General features: G+C 40.0%; 1 protein-coding gene across 2 annotated transcripts; it reads right to left on the reverse strand.

Annotated features, from left to right (window-relative positions):
• Positions 1–1,125: 1,125 nt before the first annotated feature.
• On the reverse strand, positions 1,126–11,792 carry LOC110973218 (uncharacterized). 2 transcript variants are annotated; one of them, XM_087133325.1, is made up of 4 exons: positions 10,477–11,792; positions 9,277–9,418; positions 5,372–5,581; positions 1,126–5,067 (listed from the first exon to the last, which is right to left on the reverse strand). In XM_087133325.1, the coding sequence occupies exons 1-3, from the start codon at positions 11,677–11,679 to the stop codon at positions 5,409–5,411; spliced, it is 1,518 nt and encodes a 505-aa protein (XP_086989451.1). In that variant the 5' UTR covers positions 11,680–11,792; the 3' UTR covers positions 1,126–5,067; positions 5,372–5,408. The 2 variants fall into 2 exon arrangements, with proteins under 2 accessions (XP_086989451.1, XP_022079561.2); XM_022223869.2 differs by having other exon boundaries at positions 1,126–5,581.
• Positions 11,793–13,980: the final 2,188 nt, after the last annotated feature.

Here is a 13,980-nt window from a genome sequence, read left to right on the forward strand (position 1 = left end):
TATCCAACTTATGGTGAAGCGGAGTGATATGTTGTTAAATCTGTGTGCGCAGCGGTAATGCGGTCTAGTCTGCGCCTGCTGGGGGGGGGGTTGAGAGGAGTCAATTCATATTTGTATTGAAAGAACAAGGAACATTTGGGGCAATGTTGGGAGACTCAACCCCCAAACTGATCAAAAAGACACTGTGAATTATTGTTTCTCCCAATTCCAATATCTATTTCACCGTTCCCGTTTCTTGTCAAACATGATCTCCCTTTGAGCAAGTCCGGGGCGGCGGGCCTGAGAGGGTGAGGTTTTTTCGTCAAGCAAAATAATCTCTCCCCAGTACATCTCATTTTTGTTATTACCTATTGCGCTTCGGAGAACATTTGTAACAAACTCAATGACTCACTAAGGGTGCACAGAACTAATTCAAGCTCCACTGGAAACAGTGTAAAATCAAGAAAGGTTGGAGCCCCATTGCGGGCCCCTGAGGCCTCTCAAACAAAAAAACGTGTTATTTGGTCCTTCAGATCGATTTTATTTGATTTTTCAAATGTTATTAGGTTAACCAATGAATTGTTCAATTATCCGCCTAAAACAAACTCAACCTCCCCCAAAGTGAACGTTCCCAAGTCTTCTCAGTAGCCATTTTTCAAATAATATCCCTCACCTTTCTCGGGCTTTTCTGACTATATTCAATGACATTTTTGTCTGCTTTGCCCCCAGATGGAAGCCCCCGAGTCTACAGAGATTATTCTGGGTCATACTCACACAACCCCCCAATTTCTTGGCCCACACAGACTCCTCTCTTAAAAAAAAATGTACGGGTACTTTTAAGCACCTCCGCCTGGCAGAGAAATTTCCTTGAATTGGGACAGCGCACGGCATAACATTCAAAACCAATTTTTCAAGGGGGGGGGGAGAATTGGGAGAAGGGCAAAAAGCGACCTTTAACGGTATTTCTGAGGGGTGGGGCTAATTTGTTGGGGCTTCTTCCATTTTCTCTTTAAGTTGAAAATAAAAAAACCTCCGCAGTTGGGGTGATAGCAGCTGTTGCCCCTTTCCTGGATCCAAAAACTCTCAAATGCCAGAGTTTTTTGGGGGGTGGGGGGTGTTAACAAAACAAATTTCAGAACAAAAAGCTAATGACCAACGGCAACCACCATTTACATGTATTTGGATTTTGCTGTTAAATCAAAAGGAATTCCTTAATAAAACTGACTTTACAATATGCATTGCTGAGTACTTATATGTATAATAACTGTATCCATCTGAACCTGGTATTAAACTGTTCAGAGAAAAAAAGCCTTAATTTGCACTTGAACATTTTTATATACAGCACAAATCGAAGCATGCATGCAGTCACACTTGAAGGCACTCATTACAAATTTAAACAAACAAAACTTAACCAATTTAATGCAATAAAAATATATGATTCGACAAAACCGATTTATCATAAGCAGTAATCTTATCAGATCATTTCACCGATAACCAAATCTTAAAATCAAGTACATTTTCCAGTAACTTTATGCCGACACTGTTAAGATTCTTCATTGTGTCCCTTCATGAAAAACAATACACAACACTGTCCTGATGTAAATGGGGAACTGCATCAGCAGGTATTTGTGACCGGACTCCATAAATTGAGTCTAAAGGCCATATTTTAAGTAATTTTGTCTTTGTTTGCATAACAAAGAGCAAACTGCGCTGTGTTTTGATGTATCAGTTTTTCATTGATGAAAATGCTCACGGCTGAAGAAAATGCTGAGGATTCCTATTAATATAATGCAAGTTTTTTTTGGGGGGGGGCAATAACTTCATTGAAAGTGGCTTCAGTCACTTGCAACTCATTTGGTTAGATTGGGTCATATGTACCAGGTGCAAATCCAGGGTGGGTCACCCCCCCCCGTGAAAAAAGGTAAAAAATGGACAAAATAATAAAAACTATCTGAAGTGCAAAAATAACTATTGTAAATAATGTATATCATGTATAATGTTTCATCATCATTTCCACTTGATGGCAAAAACGCGACTTAAAAAAAAATCTCTGGCCTGACCCCCCCCATTCCTGGATTTGCCCGTTTACACTCCTTCAAAGCCAAATGTAAGAATGGCGATTAAAGCCACCAAATGACGCCTCCATCTCCAACCCAGCAGACAATCCAAGCCAGCTATCTGGATGGACCTATTGGAATATCTTTTATGTGATAATAGTGTGCATTTGAATATAATCATGTGTACATGTAATATTGAACTTCGTCACAAACGTACACATACATGTAGCTTCATCATAATTAAGATATGCTCAAGAGAACACGCAAATGAAGATGCACTTGCTGACAAAATGGCACCCACATAAATTTTTACATTGATCTACATGTATACCCTGTGCATGTACATGTATACAAAAGAAAGATGCTCTTTCAGTGTGAGTGTACGTTTAGTTTCAGAAAAACAGAGTACATGTAATTCAAACAGCATTCACAATGACTGGCTTTTGACTGGCATTTCCTCTATGCAAGTAACTTCAAGGTTTGGGGAGGAAACTGAAATAGGGTAATCAGAAATTACAGAAATCAAACCATTTTAAAATTAAGAAATGTTTGTGCCTAAAAATTGTAACATTTATGAGAAATGCCCTAATCATCAGGGTTTAAAAGCATTCCTAAAGACAAGTTATTATCATCTGGACTTGTTATGAACTTCAATGTACAAAACTTTTTCAATTTGCAACATTCATGCATAAATGTTCCCTTAGCCCTTGCAAATTTCATAATTCACTGTGTCACCGCATGCATTGAGCAGCGTGCACTGCTAAAGCATACATGTGCATGATGTACCATACAATCTTTAACTCAGCTGAATTTAATAAATTACTCATTGAAATAAATGTTCACGTATGTACATGTACAGTGTGCTTCAATGCTTCCACTTTTTAAAATAGTTACTGATTAAGATAGCCTATTCCTTCAAAGTCAAAGTTTACAGTATTTTGTCAACTGAAGAGAGATAGCATAAATCAAATTATTGCACAGACTATTTACACACTAGGATGTATGAATAACGTCCTCTCAATTTAAAATCTTTACAGGCCCCAACATCAAGAGATACAACTAGCTGCAGTGAACAGTAACCAAAAGGCATGTCTTACCCTCTCATCAGCCAACCCTTTCCGCATTTTTAAATTCCAGAAAAATCTACACATTTCTGTGATCAGTCCAATGTTAATTCGTGTGGGAAGAAAACAAGTCGAAGTAGAAATGTTTCCAAATATATGTAGGGCCAAAATTCATACATTAAAAGGTCAATTTTTTTCCAAGTATATCTGCCTTTGCTGCATGTACAGTGTACTTTGTACGATTCAACCAAACGTGAATTCAATTTCACAATGATATACATACATGAATACATGCACGCAAGAAGGCATGTGTATACATGTGCATTTACCGTAGTATTGCCAAGCTACAGACTTGCCTCACAGCTCTTTGTCAGCCACACAATTGAGGTCTGGCAAGCATCTGGTTGTCACAGCAACACCAGGCCAACCCACCTCCAATAATCTCAATAGTAACCGGTCCCTACACCCAAGTGTACACTTGCCACAAGGCCGAATAATCAGCTGACTGCAAAATAGAGGCCCTGAAAAATCATAGTTGGCTAGTTCTGGCAGTGGGGTGCAAGTAAACGACCTAGTCTCAACAAAACGAATTATGCTGCTATTATTAAGGAGCACAAGAGGTGTATCGTTTCCAACAAACAGTGCAGGAAAAGTGATGTATATGTAAGCCTTAAACAGGTTTTACTGTTACTTGTACACAAAACATTTCACTCTTTGAAAGCAGCCTGTAGACACACATATTACGTGTGAGTGCAGCCTCGGGCCAACAATTCCGAAGGAACCTTGTTAAATACCAGAAATGCTTTGCTCCAATGCAGGCCTTATTTGTAATTCAAGCAGTAAGGCATGTTGGCAATTCCATCGGTGCTTTCCAAAGTGCCACTTGACATCAAACAATTGTGCTTCAGATGTTTGTTGGCTGTCAAGTTTGCCAACGTTTGATTCCATAAATGACAGGGTATAATGAACTCCGAATAAATAACAGAGAGTGTGGTAGTATATACCTGTAAGTTCACTCCAATAATGACAGTCACACAGGCTACGTGTACTGTGCACTTTTCTTCCGCCTAACCACAAGTCTATATTTGCCATCCTCAGCATAATTACCTCGTCACCTTAGCAACAGAAAATGAACGGCAACTCCAGGATGGATCGATCACCTGCAACTGTTACCGTTACTCATGTTCTCATGAGGAAAAAAAAGGCATCTGTTGCGAATATACATATAATGTACTGTTGTCGTACACATCAATTTGATTCTTGCAGGTTCTGTACACTTGGGCGATTTGCAGCACTTTTTCCTTTTGTCATACATGTACATGTAACTACTATGGATACTAACAAACTTCAGAGATAACAACTGCTTATGAATGTAGGCTCAAGTTACATATGGTTGTAGAAATGTTGATAAGCCTGTTATCATAAGACAAAGCCCTCACAAGTGTTGGCCAATGAAATGTTTTTCCATGACAAGAATAATTGCTATTGCATACATATACAGTAGTGTGTTCAATTATGTTCACGATCCTCACACCAAGCGAAGCCGCTTTTTATCATTGGCAATAACTGCATGCACAGTTTTGCACACAGAGCCAATTGTTTTGTATACATGTATATTAAGCGGCAAATGACAAAGCCAACTAATTGGCTTCTTTTCACCAAAATGACTGCAATATCCACATCCTCAATGGGCAGTGGGCCGTGTCCGAAGTAACCGGCTAAGCAGCTCTCATAAGCATACATTTTCCAGCTGAAGTCACTTGATTTTGACACAGCCCTGTATTAAAACCAGTTGATTTGTCCCAACAGGATATTAAGCAGTAAGAAATGTAAACTTAATAAACTTGTGCAAGCACATGGTGTGTCACTCACAGGGCGCTGTTGCTGGGTAACAGAGTCCTACCGGTATTTTGTTCATGCACAAGTCCGGCTTATTTGAACAATATCCTACTGGCAGCTTGGTCATTCTGTAAATTTTGAAGAAAAAATTTTTGTGGCCTTGTCACATCTGACATGTGATTTGTGAGTTTAGAACACATTCTTTAGTGATTAAAACTACATGTACCGGTGCTAGCCGAACAAAGAAAATTGTTTAAAGTCAATTTCAATATATTTTAATACTGTATATGGGTAAAACGGGGACACAAAACTGGTACATTTTTGGATGCCAAATTTACAATGGTACTAAGAGGCTGCACAAGGGTAGGTTACGTTAACGGGAATTTCCACGTCCTGATCCCTCCCCCCCTCCACCAAATTCTATCAAATTACATTTGTATGGCGTCCACATTGGCTAAAACCTTCTCCACTACCAGCGATCATCCCAGGCCTGTTTGGGCCCTCGAGGAGGGGGCGGCATGCTCCGCCCACTGCTTGGTCTCATCTTCCTGGATCCAGCCGATCCTGTGGTGGTGCGGCTCACATCACTGTTGAGACTAGTGGTGCTGGATCCTTTGCCAAGGCTGCCAGAGAGTGAATAGCCTGCCAAGAGGAGATAGAAGATCTCAATACAAGTTATGTACTGAAGTATCTGTGGGTTTACAATGTAAGTTATAGCCTGTCATTTTTTAGCCTTCAGTCAACCCATGACTGCGAGCACTTTACAGGCAGGTTTATTAATAAAGTATTTGTTAGAAATTTAGAAAGTGAAAACTATGCTGAGAATATCAAGACATAAATAGGTCAAATACACAAATGTACTTACACATATGCATGCACAAATGTGTTGATACATGTAGTTACCTTAAGTACTTCCTTATATTAAATCTACACTAATATTAGCAAAATCATGTACTGCTACTTTATTTACATCAATTATTAATATGCAATTTTGTCCATGTACAATTTATATCTAATTCATGTGCACAGTGAACACCTGAAAAAATACATGTACATGTACAGTATCAATACTGTTAGCTACATGTACAACTGTACATGTATGTACATGTACATGTCTGTATGTACATGTAATTGTGTGCTATATTAACAGTTGGGTAAACTGGCAAAAAATACTCATGGGTTCAATAAAACCACAGCTCTACTGAAATCTACTGAATATTTCAGTTGTAATGGCAAGTGTGTGAATGATTTCTGAAAACAAAGCTAGTTCAGCATACTGTAAATAATGCACCTTACTGGGTATGAATAAATGATAAGGTACAAAGTACCGGTAAACTGTACATATCAGTTAATGAATAAACTTTATGAACACTGGATGGGAACGGTACAAAAAATGAAGCAGTAACAACTAACATGTTTCCCTTTGCACAGATGTTTGAAATAAGAAGGCCTACATGTACGTGGTACGTGTGTTAAGATTTAGGATCCTTAGCCTCAATCCTCCAAAATTCTTTTCACAAAATTTACCTTTCAGCCTCAATCCTCCAAACTCTTTTTCACAAAAATCACCATTTAACCTCAGTCTTCCAAAATCCTCCAAAACCACTCAGAGGATTTTGGAGGATTGAGGAGGGTTAGCGTTATATAACTTCGCATCTACATCTAGTTTGAATTCTGCTGCTGACACACTGACAAACGTTTTAGAGTTGAGTGAACAAAAAACTGAAATTTTCAAAGATCACTTACGACCTTATTAATCTCTGACATCAATCAGCTGATAGTTTGGAATACAGTCAACAGAGGTACATTGTAGCATGACACATCAGTGTATGTTGATTTTGCAATGGGAAACACATTATAATGAAATTTTTACCCATATTTTGTATTCGTATATTGTTTTAAATACATAAACATGTACAACAAACTTAACATCCTATCAGCCATGAGCTGAAGTGCGTCGTCACAGGCAAAAGAAAGACAGATGTATTTACATGTACATGGAAGTATTCCAACCAGGTTCTTGCACGCGTTCTGTGTGCGAGCGAAGACCATACACTCCACACTAAATTCGTTGCACATACTCAGCATGCTCCAGGTCAAACGCGCATAAACTTGTAGGCCTATGCGGTGAATGCGTACCAAATGACTATCAATTTCATTTATAAAACACGCCCTCTTTTGTTCCTGCTCAGAGCAAATTACAATGTGTACAAGGTCCATGTAGATTTGCCCATTGAAGTAACCTCCCCACCAAAAAACAGCTTGAGAAAGAAAGAAAAAGTGTGTACAGGACACATGGATGCATGCACTTGACTCCAAACCAGAACATACAATTCCCAAAACAACTAAGCCCTGAAATACATGTATATCAATTGAAATTTATACAAAGTTTTGGGGGAGGGGGCCGGAATGTTTGGATTGGTACACAGAAACTTTTACACCATTATCTTATCACTTCCCTTAATTTCCCGCACAAGAGCTCAGTCAGTTGTCCTATAAAGTGGTACTGATGATCATTTTATTTCAGCTGTGCATACTCAAAATCAAACACTCAAGTCAAGAGGTCACACAAGTGTACTGATGAATTAAACCTTTTGGTTTTTGGAACACGGTCAAGTAGCCAGCACTTGATATTAACATGCTAGACACCTGCGTGTACAAGGTACCTCAACAAGATTGAGAGTTCAGCTCATCTGTATACCCTTGATCACAGGACTGAAGTCCACTAACTGATTTTTAATCACATGGATTGAATTTAGCAGACTGATAAGGATTATGAAATGGACGTTTCCTGTGGCTTTATAGTTTGGGCATACGCGGCAGTTGGCCTCTGGAATTCTGGAAATACTGGTTAATCTATGTCAGTCGAAAGCTAACTATTTTCACACGCATACATTTGCATATCTGGAGTATCAATCTTTAGATGGGATTTATATGTAATTGCAATGTTTCTCTAATACAAACAGATAAAATGTTTCCTTTCCCACAAGGATTGCTATTTCGCAAAAATGTCTCATTTCACAATAAATAAAAAATCTTGTAATCATTTCCTTCAGTCTGGATAATGAAACCAGTGATGCACAAAGAAGCAGCCCGGTTGCCATGGATACTCCTCTGAGCTGATGAATAGGTGCTCCATTTCAAGTACAGTTAAGGATATTAAATAAAAGCATGCTCAATTCTTCCCTGCCTTTGTCAAATAAGCTACTTCAAATTCTACGTACAATGCAAATACACGGTAATCAGTCATAAACTTCAATGTACATGTACATGTACATGCACCAATTGCAGGAGTGTATACAGTACAATGTACATGTACATGTCCAGCATATACATGTACTACATAGGCCAACATGTATGGTGAGAATCATCACGGGAGGTGCTAATATGTAAACTGCACCATCACTAGGCAAACTAAACTTTTTCTCGAACCTCTGCACTAAAATTATTGTAAATCTACATGCTACATGTACAGTAACTAAACCAAAAAGATAAATAATTGTGAGGGTCAAAAAGCCATCATGCTTGATTGTACCTGTTTGTGTATGTATGTATGTCTCTATTTTTTCTTTTTCCTTTTCAATTTTGTTCTGTCTTGGGTTTGTCAACTTAATTTTTCCATCTTGTTCTGCAATTACATGTAATTTAAAAAACCATTTTAAGGAGGGAGATGCAGCTGTTTACTACAGGTACGTTGTTCTACTCATTGCTGTATCAGTTTTAGTTGTTTCTGTTTTCTTTTACTTGTTTTTCTGGGTTCTTTGAACAGGTCTCCTCCTGGTTAGACAACACATGTAATGAAAGCAATCTTCTAGTACAGTACATGTACACTATCTACCCAGGGTTAAAATGCATCCCCAAGCGGCAAAAAGAAAGACAGATGGTTGTAAGTTTTCCAAGCGGGTTCTTGCACGTGTTCTGCATGTGTGCAAAGACCATACAATAAGGAATAAATTTATTATGCGTACTCAGCGTGCTCCGCATCAAAAGCGTCGTTGATCTCCATTATAAACGTATAATGTAGTGAGTACAAAAAACAAAACAAAACACGCCCTCTTCTGTTGGGCTTGCAGCGGATCCATGTGCCTCTTTACCATGTTTGGTACAAACAGCAACAGAATCCTGAAGTAACGACCACTGAAACTTTTCCCTTAACACTCTTTTAGGAAATGAGATATACATGTACCATGCTCAGCAGCCCCTCCAAGCTTTCCTTACTTAAGAATCTATCTCCAACACTGGTTCCTGAGCTGTATTTTATTATTTTGAGCAGCACATTTTGCAATTAGTAGGGTGGAAATAAGCAATAAAGCCAGACTACCAAACATTCCTCTTACCGGATAGTTTGGAGCTATGTGGTCTCACAGAGCCTTTGGACACCTGGGCTGCATATTTCATCTGTTTGCTGTGATCCTGTAGGAGCTTATCCCGTCGTACTGTGGAGGAGGCCCGGGCAGCCTCAATCCGCTCCAGGATTTTCTGTGAGAAAATTATGATGAAATTTAACAGAAAACATCAACCTTTGCCAATGAAATAAGAGAGGTAGAGTACATGTGTACATGTACAACGTACATGTGAGCAATTGCACAGTGTTACAACTCCAAGTTTTAAATTCAATGGGACTGATAAAAATACATGTACATGCACTGCGATGAAGGACAAGGCAAAGCCTCAGCCCAAGGCTTAAGGACACACTTAAGGATTAAGATTCTTCATAACATTTGACAGCTATTTTAGTTCATACACATTCATAGACAGTTTTTTTTCATCAAGATGTTGTTGCAAGATGAAATACTCCAGAATGTATATGAAGCAAGCAAAAATATTAAACTTGGCAGCCAGATTTTAAAGCTTGGTGGCTCTTTTTTAATCTTGGTTGGAGACAAGCAAAACTTTATGGGCTTCCCGGCTAGAACTACAGTTGGTCGACACTGATTGTACACAGTGGGGATCATCCATTACAGCCTTTTTGCAGATGTATATGTATGGATTACAACAGTTAGTTTAAATGGTACACTTTTCTACACCTTGAGGCATTTGCTGCCTGTTTTTAAAGGGTCCTTTTAAAGCAAGCAATCGATTTCTGAGGTCCAAATTGGTAGGGTTGACCAATGACCATTATTGAAATGAAAAGAACAGGAAATACATGCAATGTATTTGATTCATTTCATTAAAGCAAACGTGAATGCAAATTTGTGACAGAATAGCAATTTGCAAAAGAAATTTCAACACTACAGCAATTACACGTACCAATTTTTCTTACTGTACTTTCCAGTATATTAATATGAAGTGTTTGTCTTCAAATTTGAATGATCAAAGGTACATGTACCAGTACGTAAAATATGATATACAAATAAATTGGTCTATAAATTCAACTGTCAACTGATACACAGGCACTGGTACATCAAGTTTAGCAATATACATGTACATGTATGTACTTTTTTAATATATCAAAATATCTAACAAACATGTCTGAAAATCGCAAGAATTCCTACTTAAGCAAGTTCTGTTAATACATGTACTGCCTTGACACTTACCATATTTTCCATCTCTATCTTCTGCTGTTCCCGCTGCCTGCGTATGGCTGAGTGGCTTGTCATTTTTGGAGGGCCTCCCTTTTTTGTTAATGGTGCTGCTGCCCTCGATGTGGACACACCCGACTTGGGCCTCTGCAGAATCTTCTGCAATAATCGCTGATTTTCGCGGTCAATCTGTCGGACTTTGTCATTGCTAAAGGACAGGTTGACTCTCTGATGAGGCATGGGATGGGTCACGGTACCTGTTGGCGCCTTCTTTGCAGACATCGGTCTTAGCTTTGCTGTTGCCGGCTGGTGAAAAGTATGCAGCGGCGAACGATTTGGTGTGTCGTCCATTTCCAAAACAGCCCTGAGGAGTCTACTCAATTCTCGTGCTTCGGTCTCCTCTATGTGCTTGTCACGCTTAGATACAGTTCCATTACTCGGAGTGACCCCAGCGAAGCGTACGCTTTCCTTCTTGCCAGTCTTTCTTCTATTGTGTCTGCTATCCCCATTGAAAGACTCCTTCTCGGCCTTTGCCCATCGCAATTTTTTCTCCTCAAAACTGTCTTCAAACTCATCTTGGTCATACTCCAGTGTAGGTGTCGGGGACCGTGCTGGGCTTGGAAGGGGCGATACATCTGTTACATCACTGTCTGAATCACTGACACTAGTGTATGAGTCGCTGTGTTCACTCTTTGACGAAGAACTGTTAGTATGACTTCGATTGGACTTTGACGTACTAGAGCCGTGAGAACTTGAGCTGTCCCGTCTTCTGTGACTACGAAGACCTTTAGAGGTTTTTGGCCTGTTTGATGAAGTTCTTGTCTCAATGCCTCCATTTTTTTCACTGAATCTCATTCCATTTTCACGCTCACGACTTTCCCGATCGCTTAAATTCAAGTTTGTTTGAACTGGGTGTTTATTTTCAAACCGACTGTCTTTAAATGAGTGCTCATCCTCACTTGAATCTGAATACGTGCCCTTTGCACTGTAGTAATTTTCCCTGTTACCGGTTGGTCCGGCATACGGGATCTTCACGCTGATGCTATTGCGGCTACTTACAGCTGAACGTACGCTACCGGCGCTTTCCGGCCTAGTCCTCCCCGAATTAGCCAACGGGCTCTCACTCCGACCAGAAATCCTTTCAGATCTGACGGCATCTCCATCGTCTTCAGCGAAGAAATCAAAGTCTATCGGTTCTGGGGTTCCATCTGGATCCATGATAAACACTAATCTGTCAAAAAATGGAGAAAGTTGGAGAATTCGATGTCGAAATATGCGAACGATCTTGAAGACCCGCAACCGAAATTGTTTTCTAGCAACAAAATGCAGGAGGTCAAAGGTCACACTTCCCAAACTCATATACGGCTGTTATGTGCTTTAGTGATTTGAAACATAAAACAGTTCTTCAAATTGGACAAAAGAGGGCGGCAAACATACTCCGTATGCGATGGATTCGGGTGCACCGTTTCAATTAAATCCCCGTAGACAGCAATGGTGAATCCCCATACTTCACTTCTTTTTTTTAAATACCCACAACTCTCACCACTTCACAGAAAAACGATGACCGACATGTCCCCTTCCATTTACCTTTCTTTTTGAGAGTTTGGAATTTGGAGAAATTCCTACAAGCAGACCATTCCTACTAAAATACAGAAATTGTGCTGGCCCAGAAAAGTTACCAATTGTTCAATGTGAAAAACCATCCCTCTGTAAAACGGGCCAAAAATTAGTACCATTTTGGGACCTGATTGCACCCAAATTGCTCCAAATTAGAAACCCAAAGTCCAGGCCAGAGGTTCAGTGCCACATTTCTACAATTCCTCAATTTCATGGCTCTCAGGACTCTGTATGTAGAATACCGTCGAGCGTGTAACTTTTTTAATGAGCTCGGCGGGCGTAAGTTCTGGCCTTCTTTCAAGGGTGCACCCTCTGGTACCAGAGATCGCGCGGTAGATGTCCATCCCCATCGTAAATTCAACAAATTACAGGGCTCAATAATAGCATGCAAGCCAACATTACTGGAGTTTTCGAACAAAATGAAGTTGTCTTATTCATAACTAATTTGCCGGTCTGTCATCAGTTTTCATCTTTCTGGAGGTTAGCCAATGACATTTGTAGCCGCACTAACATGGCTAACTTTCTAAGCCCCCCCCAAAAAAAGCTGCTAGAGCGGGTTTTTTAACCCGTACATTCTCAAGTTCACCCTTGCAATTGTGCTTTAGCCCACCCCCCAAATAAAATCCAAACAAAACCAGATTCTTAAGGGTAGCCTACACGTCCTCCGTGGAATAAGGAATGTGTGTTTTACTTTACATGTCACCTGACGTAAATCACAATCTCTCCATCTGTTCCCAGGCCTGCACTAGGCCATTTTTCAACTGGTTTCTCTCTACTTTCTTGTGAACTGATCGAGGGCCTTTTTCATTTGTAATCAACTCTACCCTCAGTTGAGCCCCAAAATGCTGGGATTGGATCCTGGGCTATATTGTCCAACGTCCACATTTTTAGCCTGAAGACTTGAACAGGCCGGGGAGGGCATTTTTTTTGCGCCAATTAGCTTTTGCATTAATAATACACTGCACCCTTTGACAGAGGCGTGGAAAAACAGCTTTTTTGATTAACATGTTGACCCTCAATTTCTTTTTTTGTGCACCAGCTGTGTACAAACACATGTCCAAAATTGCAGCTTTTTACTAAAGGTTTTATCAGCTTTCAATTTCAAGTGGCCACTCGCACCCCTGCTTTGAGATGACTTTTTATAGTGCTCATCAGCCTGAGGGCCAAATCTCCCGACATCAGTTTGAGCTCCCGATGATGTATATTCAATGCAGAAAGCGATCCTGTCCCCCCCCACAAGCTGGGAAGGTGGGCCATATTATACACTCAATCCCACATTTGGTTTCATCACGTACAGTGCAGTGTTACCCCCCCCGGGCATTTCCTCCCAATTTGGGTTCATATGTAGACCAACCTCCCCCTTCTGAGCTAGGTGTCATGTGATCACCTGCCCCCATTCATTGTTTCAATGAGAACAGCGCCCCCTATTTAGTGGAGATAAATCATGCATCCCTCCACTTTTTGACCTGTGAGGGCATGTGCCACATCACCCAATTGCTATGGGATCAACTTCCACGTTTTGCCTTCTTTAGCACCCCTTACGTAATGCAGTCTAACCCTTGCTCCCACCAAAAATGCATTAGTTTGTATCCTAATGTTTATCTTAATATCACATTTATTGACCGCAATCACCAACCTAAATTAACAGAAACTGCAAACCCATCTTTAAGCAATTACAACCAGCACATCCTAAAAACATTTTTATTCCAATAACCCCTCCCCCCAAAAAACTCAAGGTGATTAATGCAACAGTCATGTCCCATCCCACAGACCAGACAGGATTTGAGTTTTCTGTGACAGGTGTATTTCATGTATACTTCAGTGACAGGTAAACAGGTTATCCCAGTCAAAAAAAAACTAATTAATTAGTCTCACCGAGCCACCACACAAAAATGCACACCA

Source organism: Acanthaster planci, linkage group LG02, assembly GCF_054643075.1.
Source record: "Acanthaster planci isolate LZ-2023a linkage group LG02, COTS_SCS, whole genome shotgun sequence".
Lineage (NCBI taxonomy): Eukaryota > Metazoa > Echinodermata > Asteroidea > Valvatida > Acanthasteridae > Acanthaster > Acanthaster planci.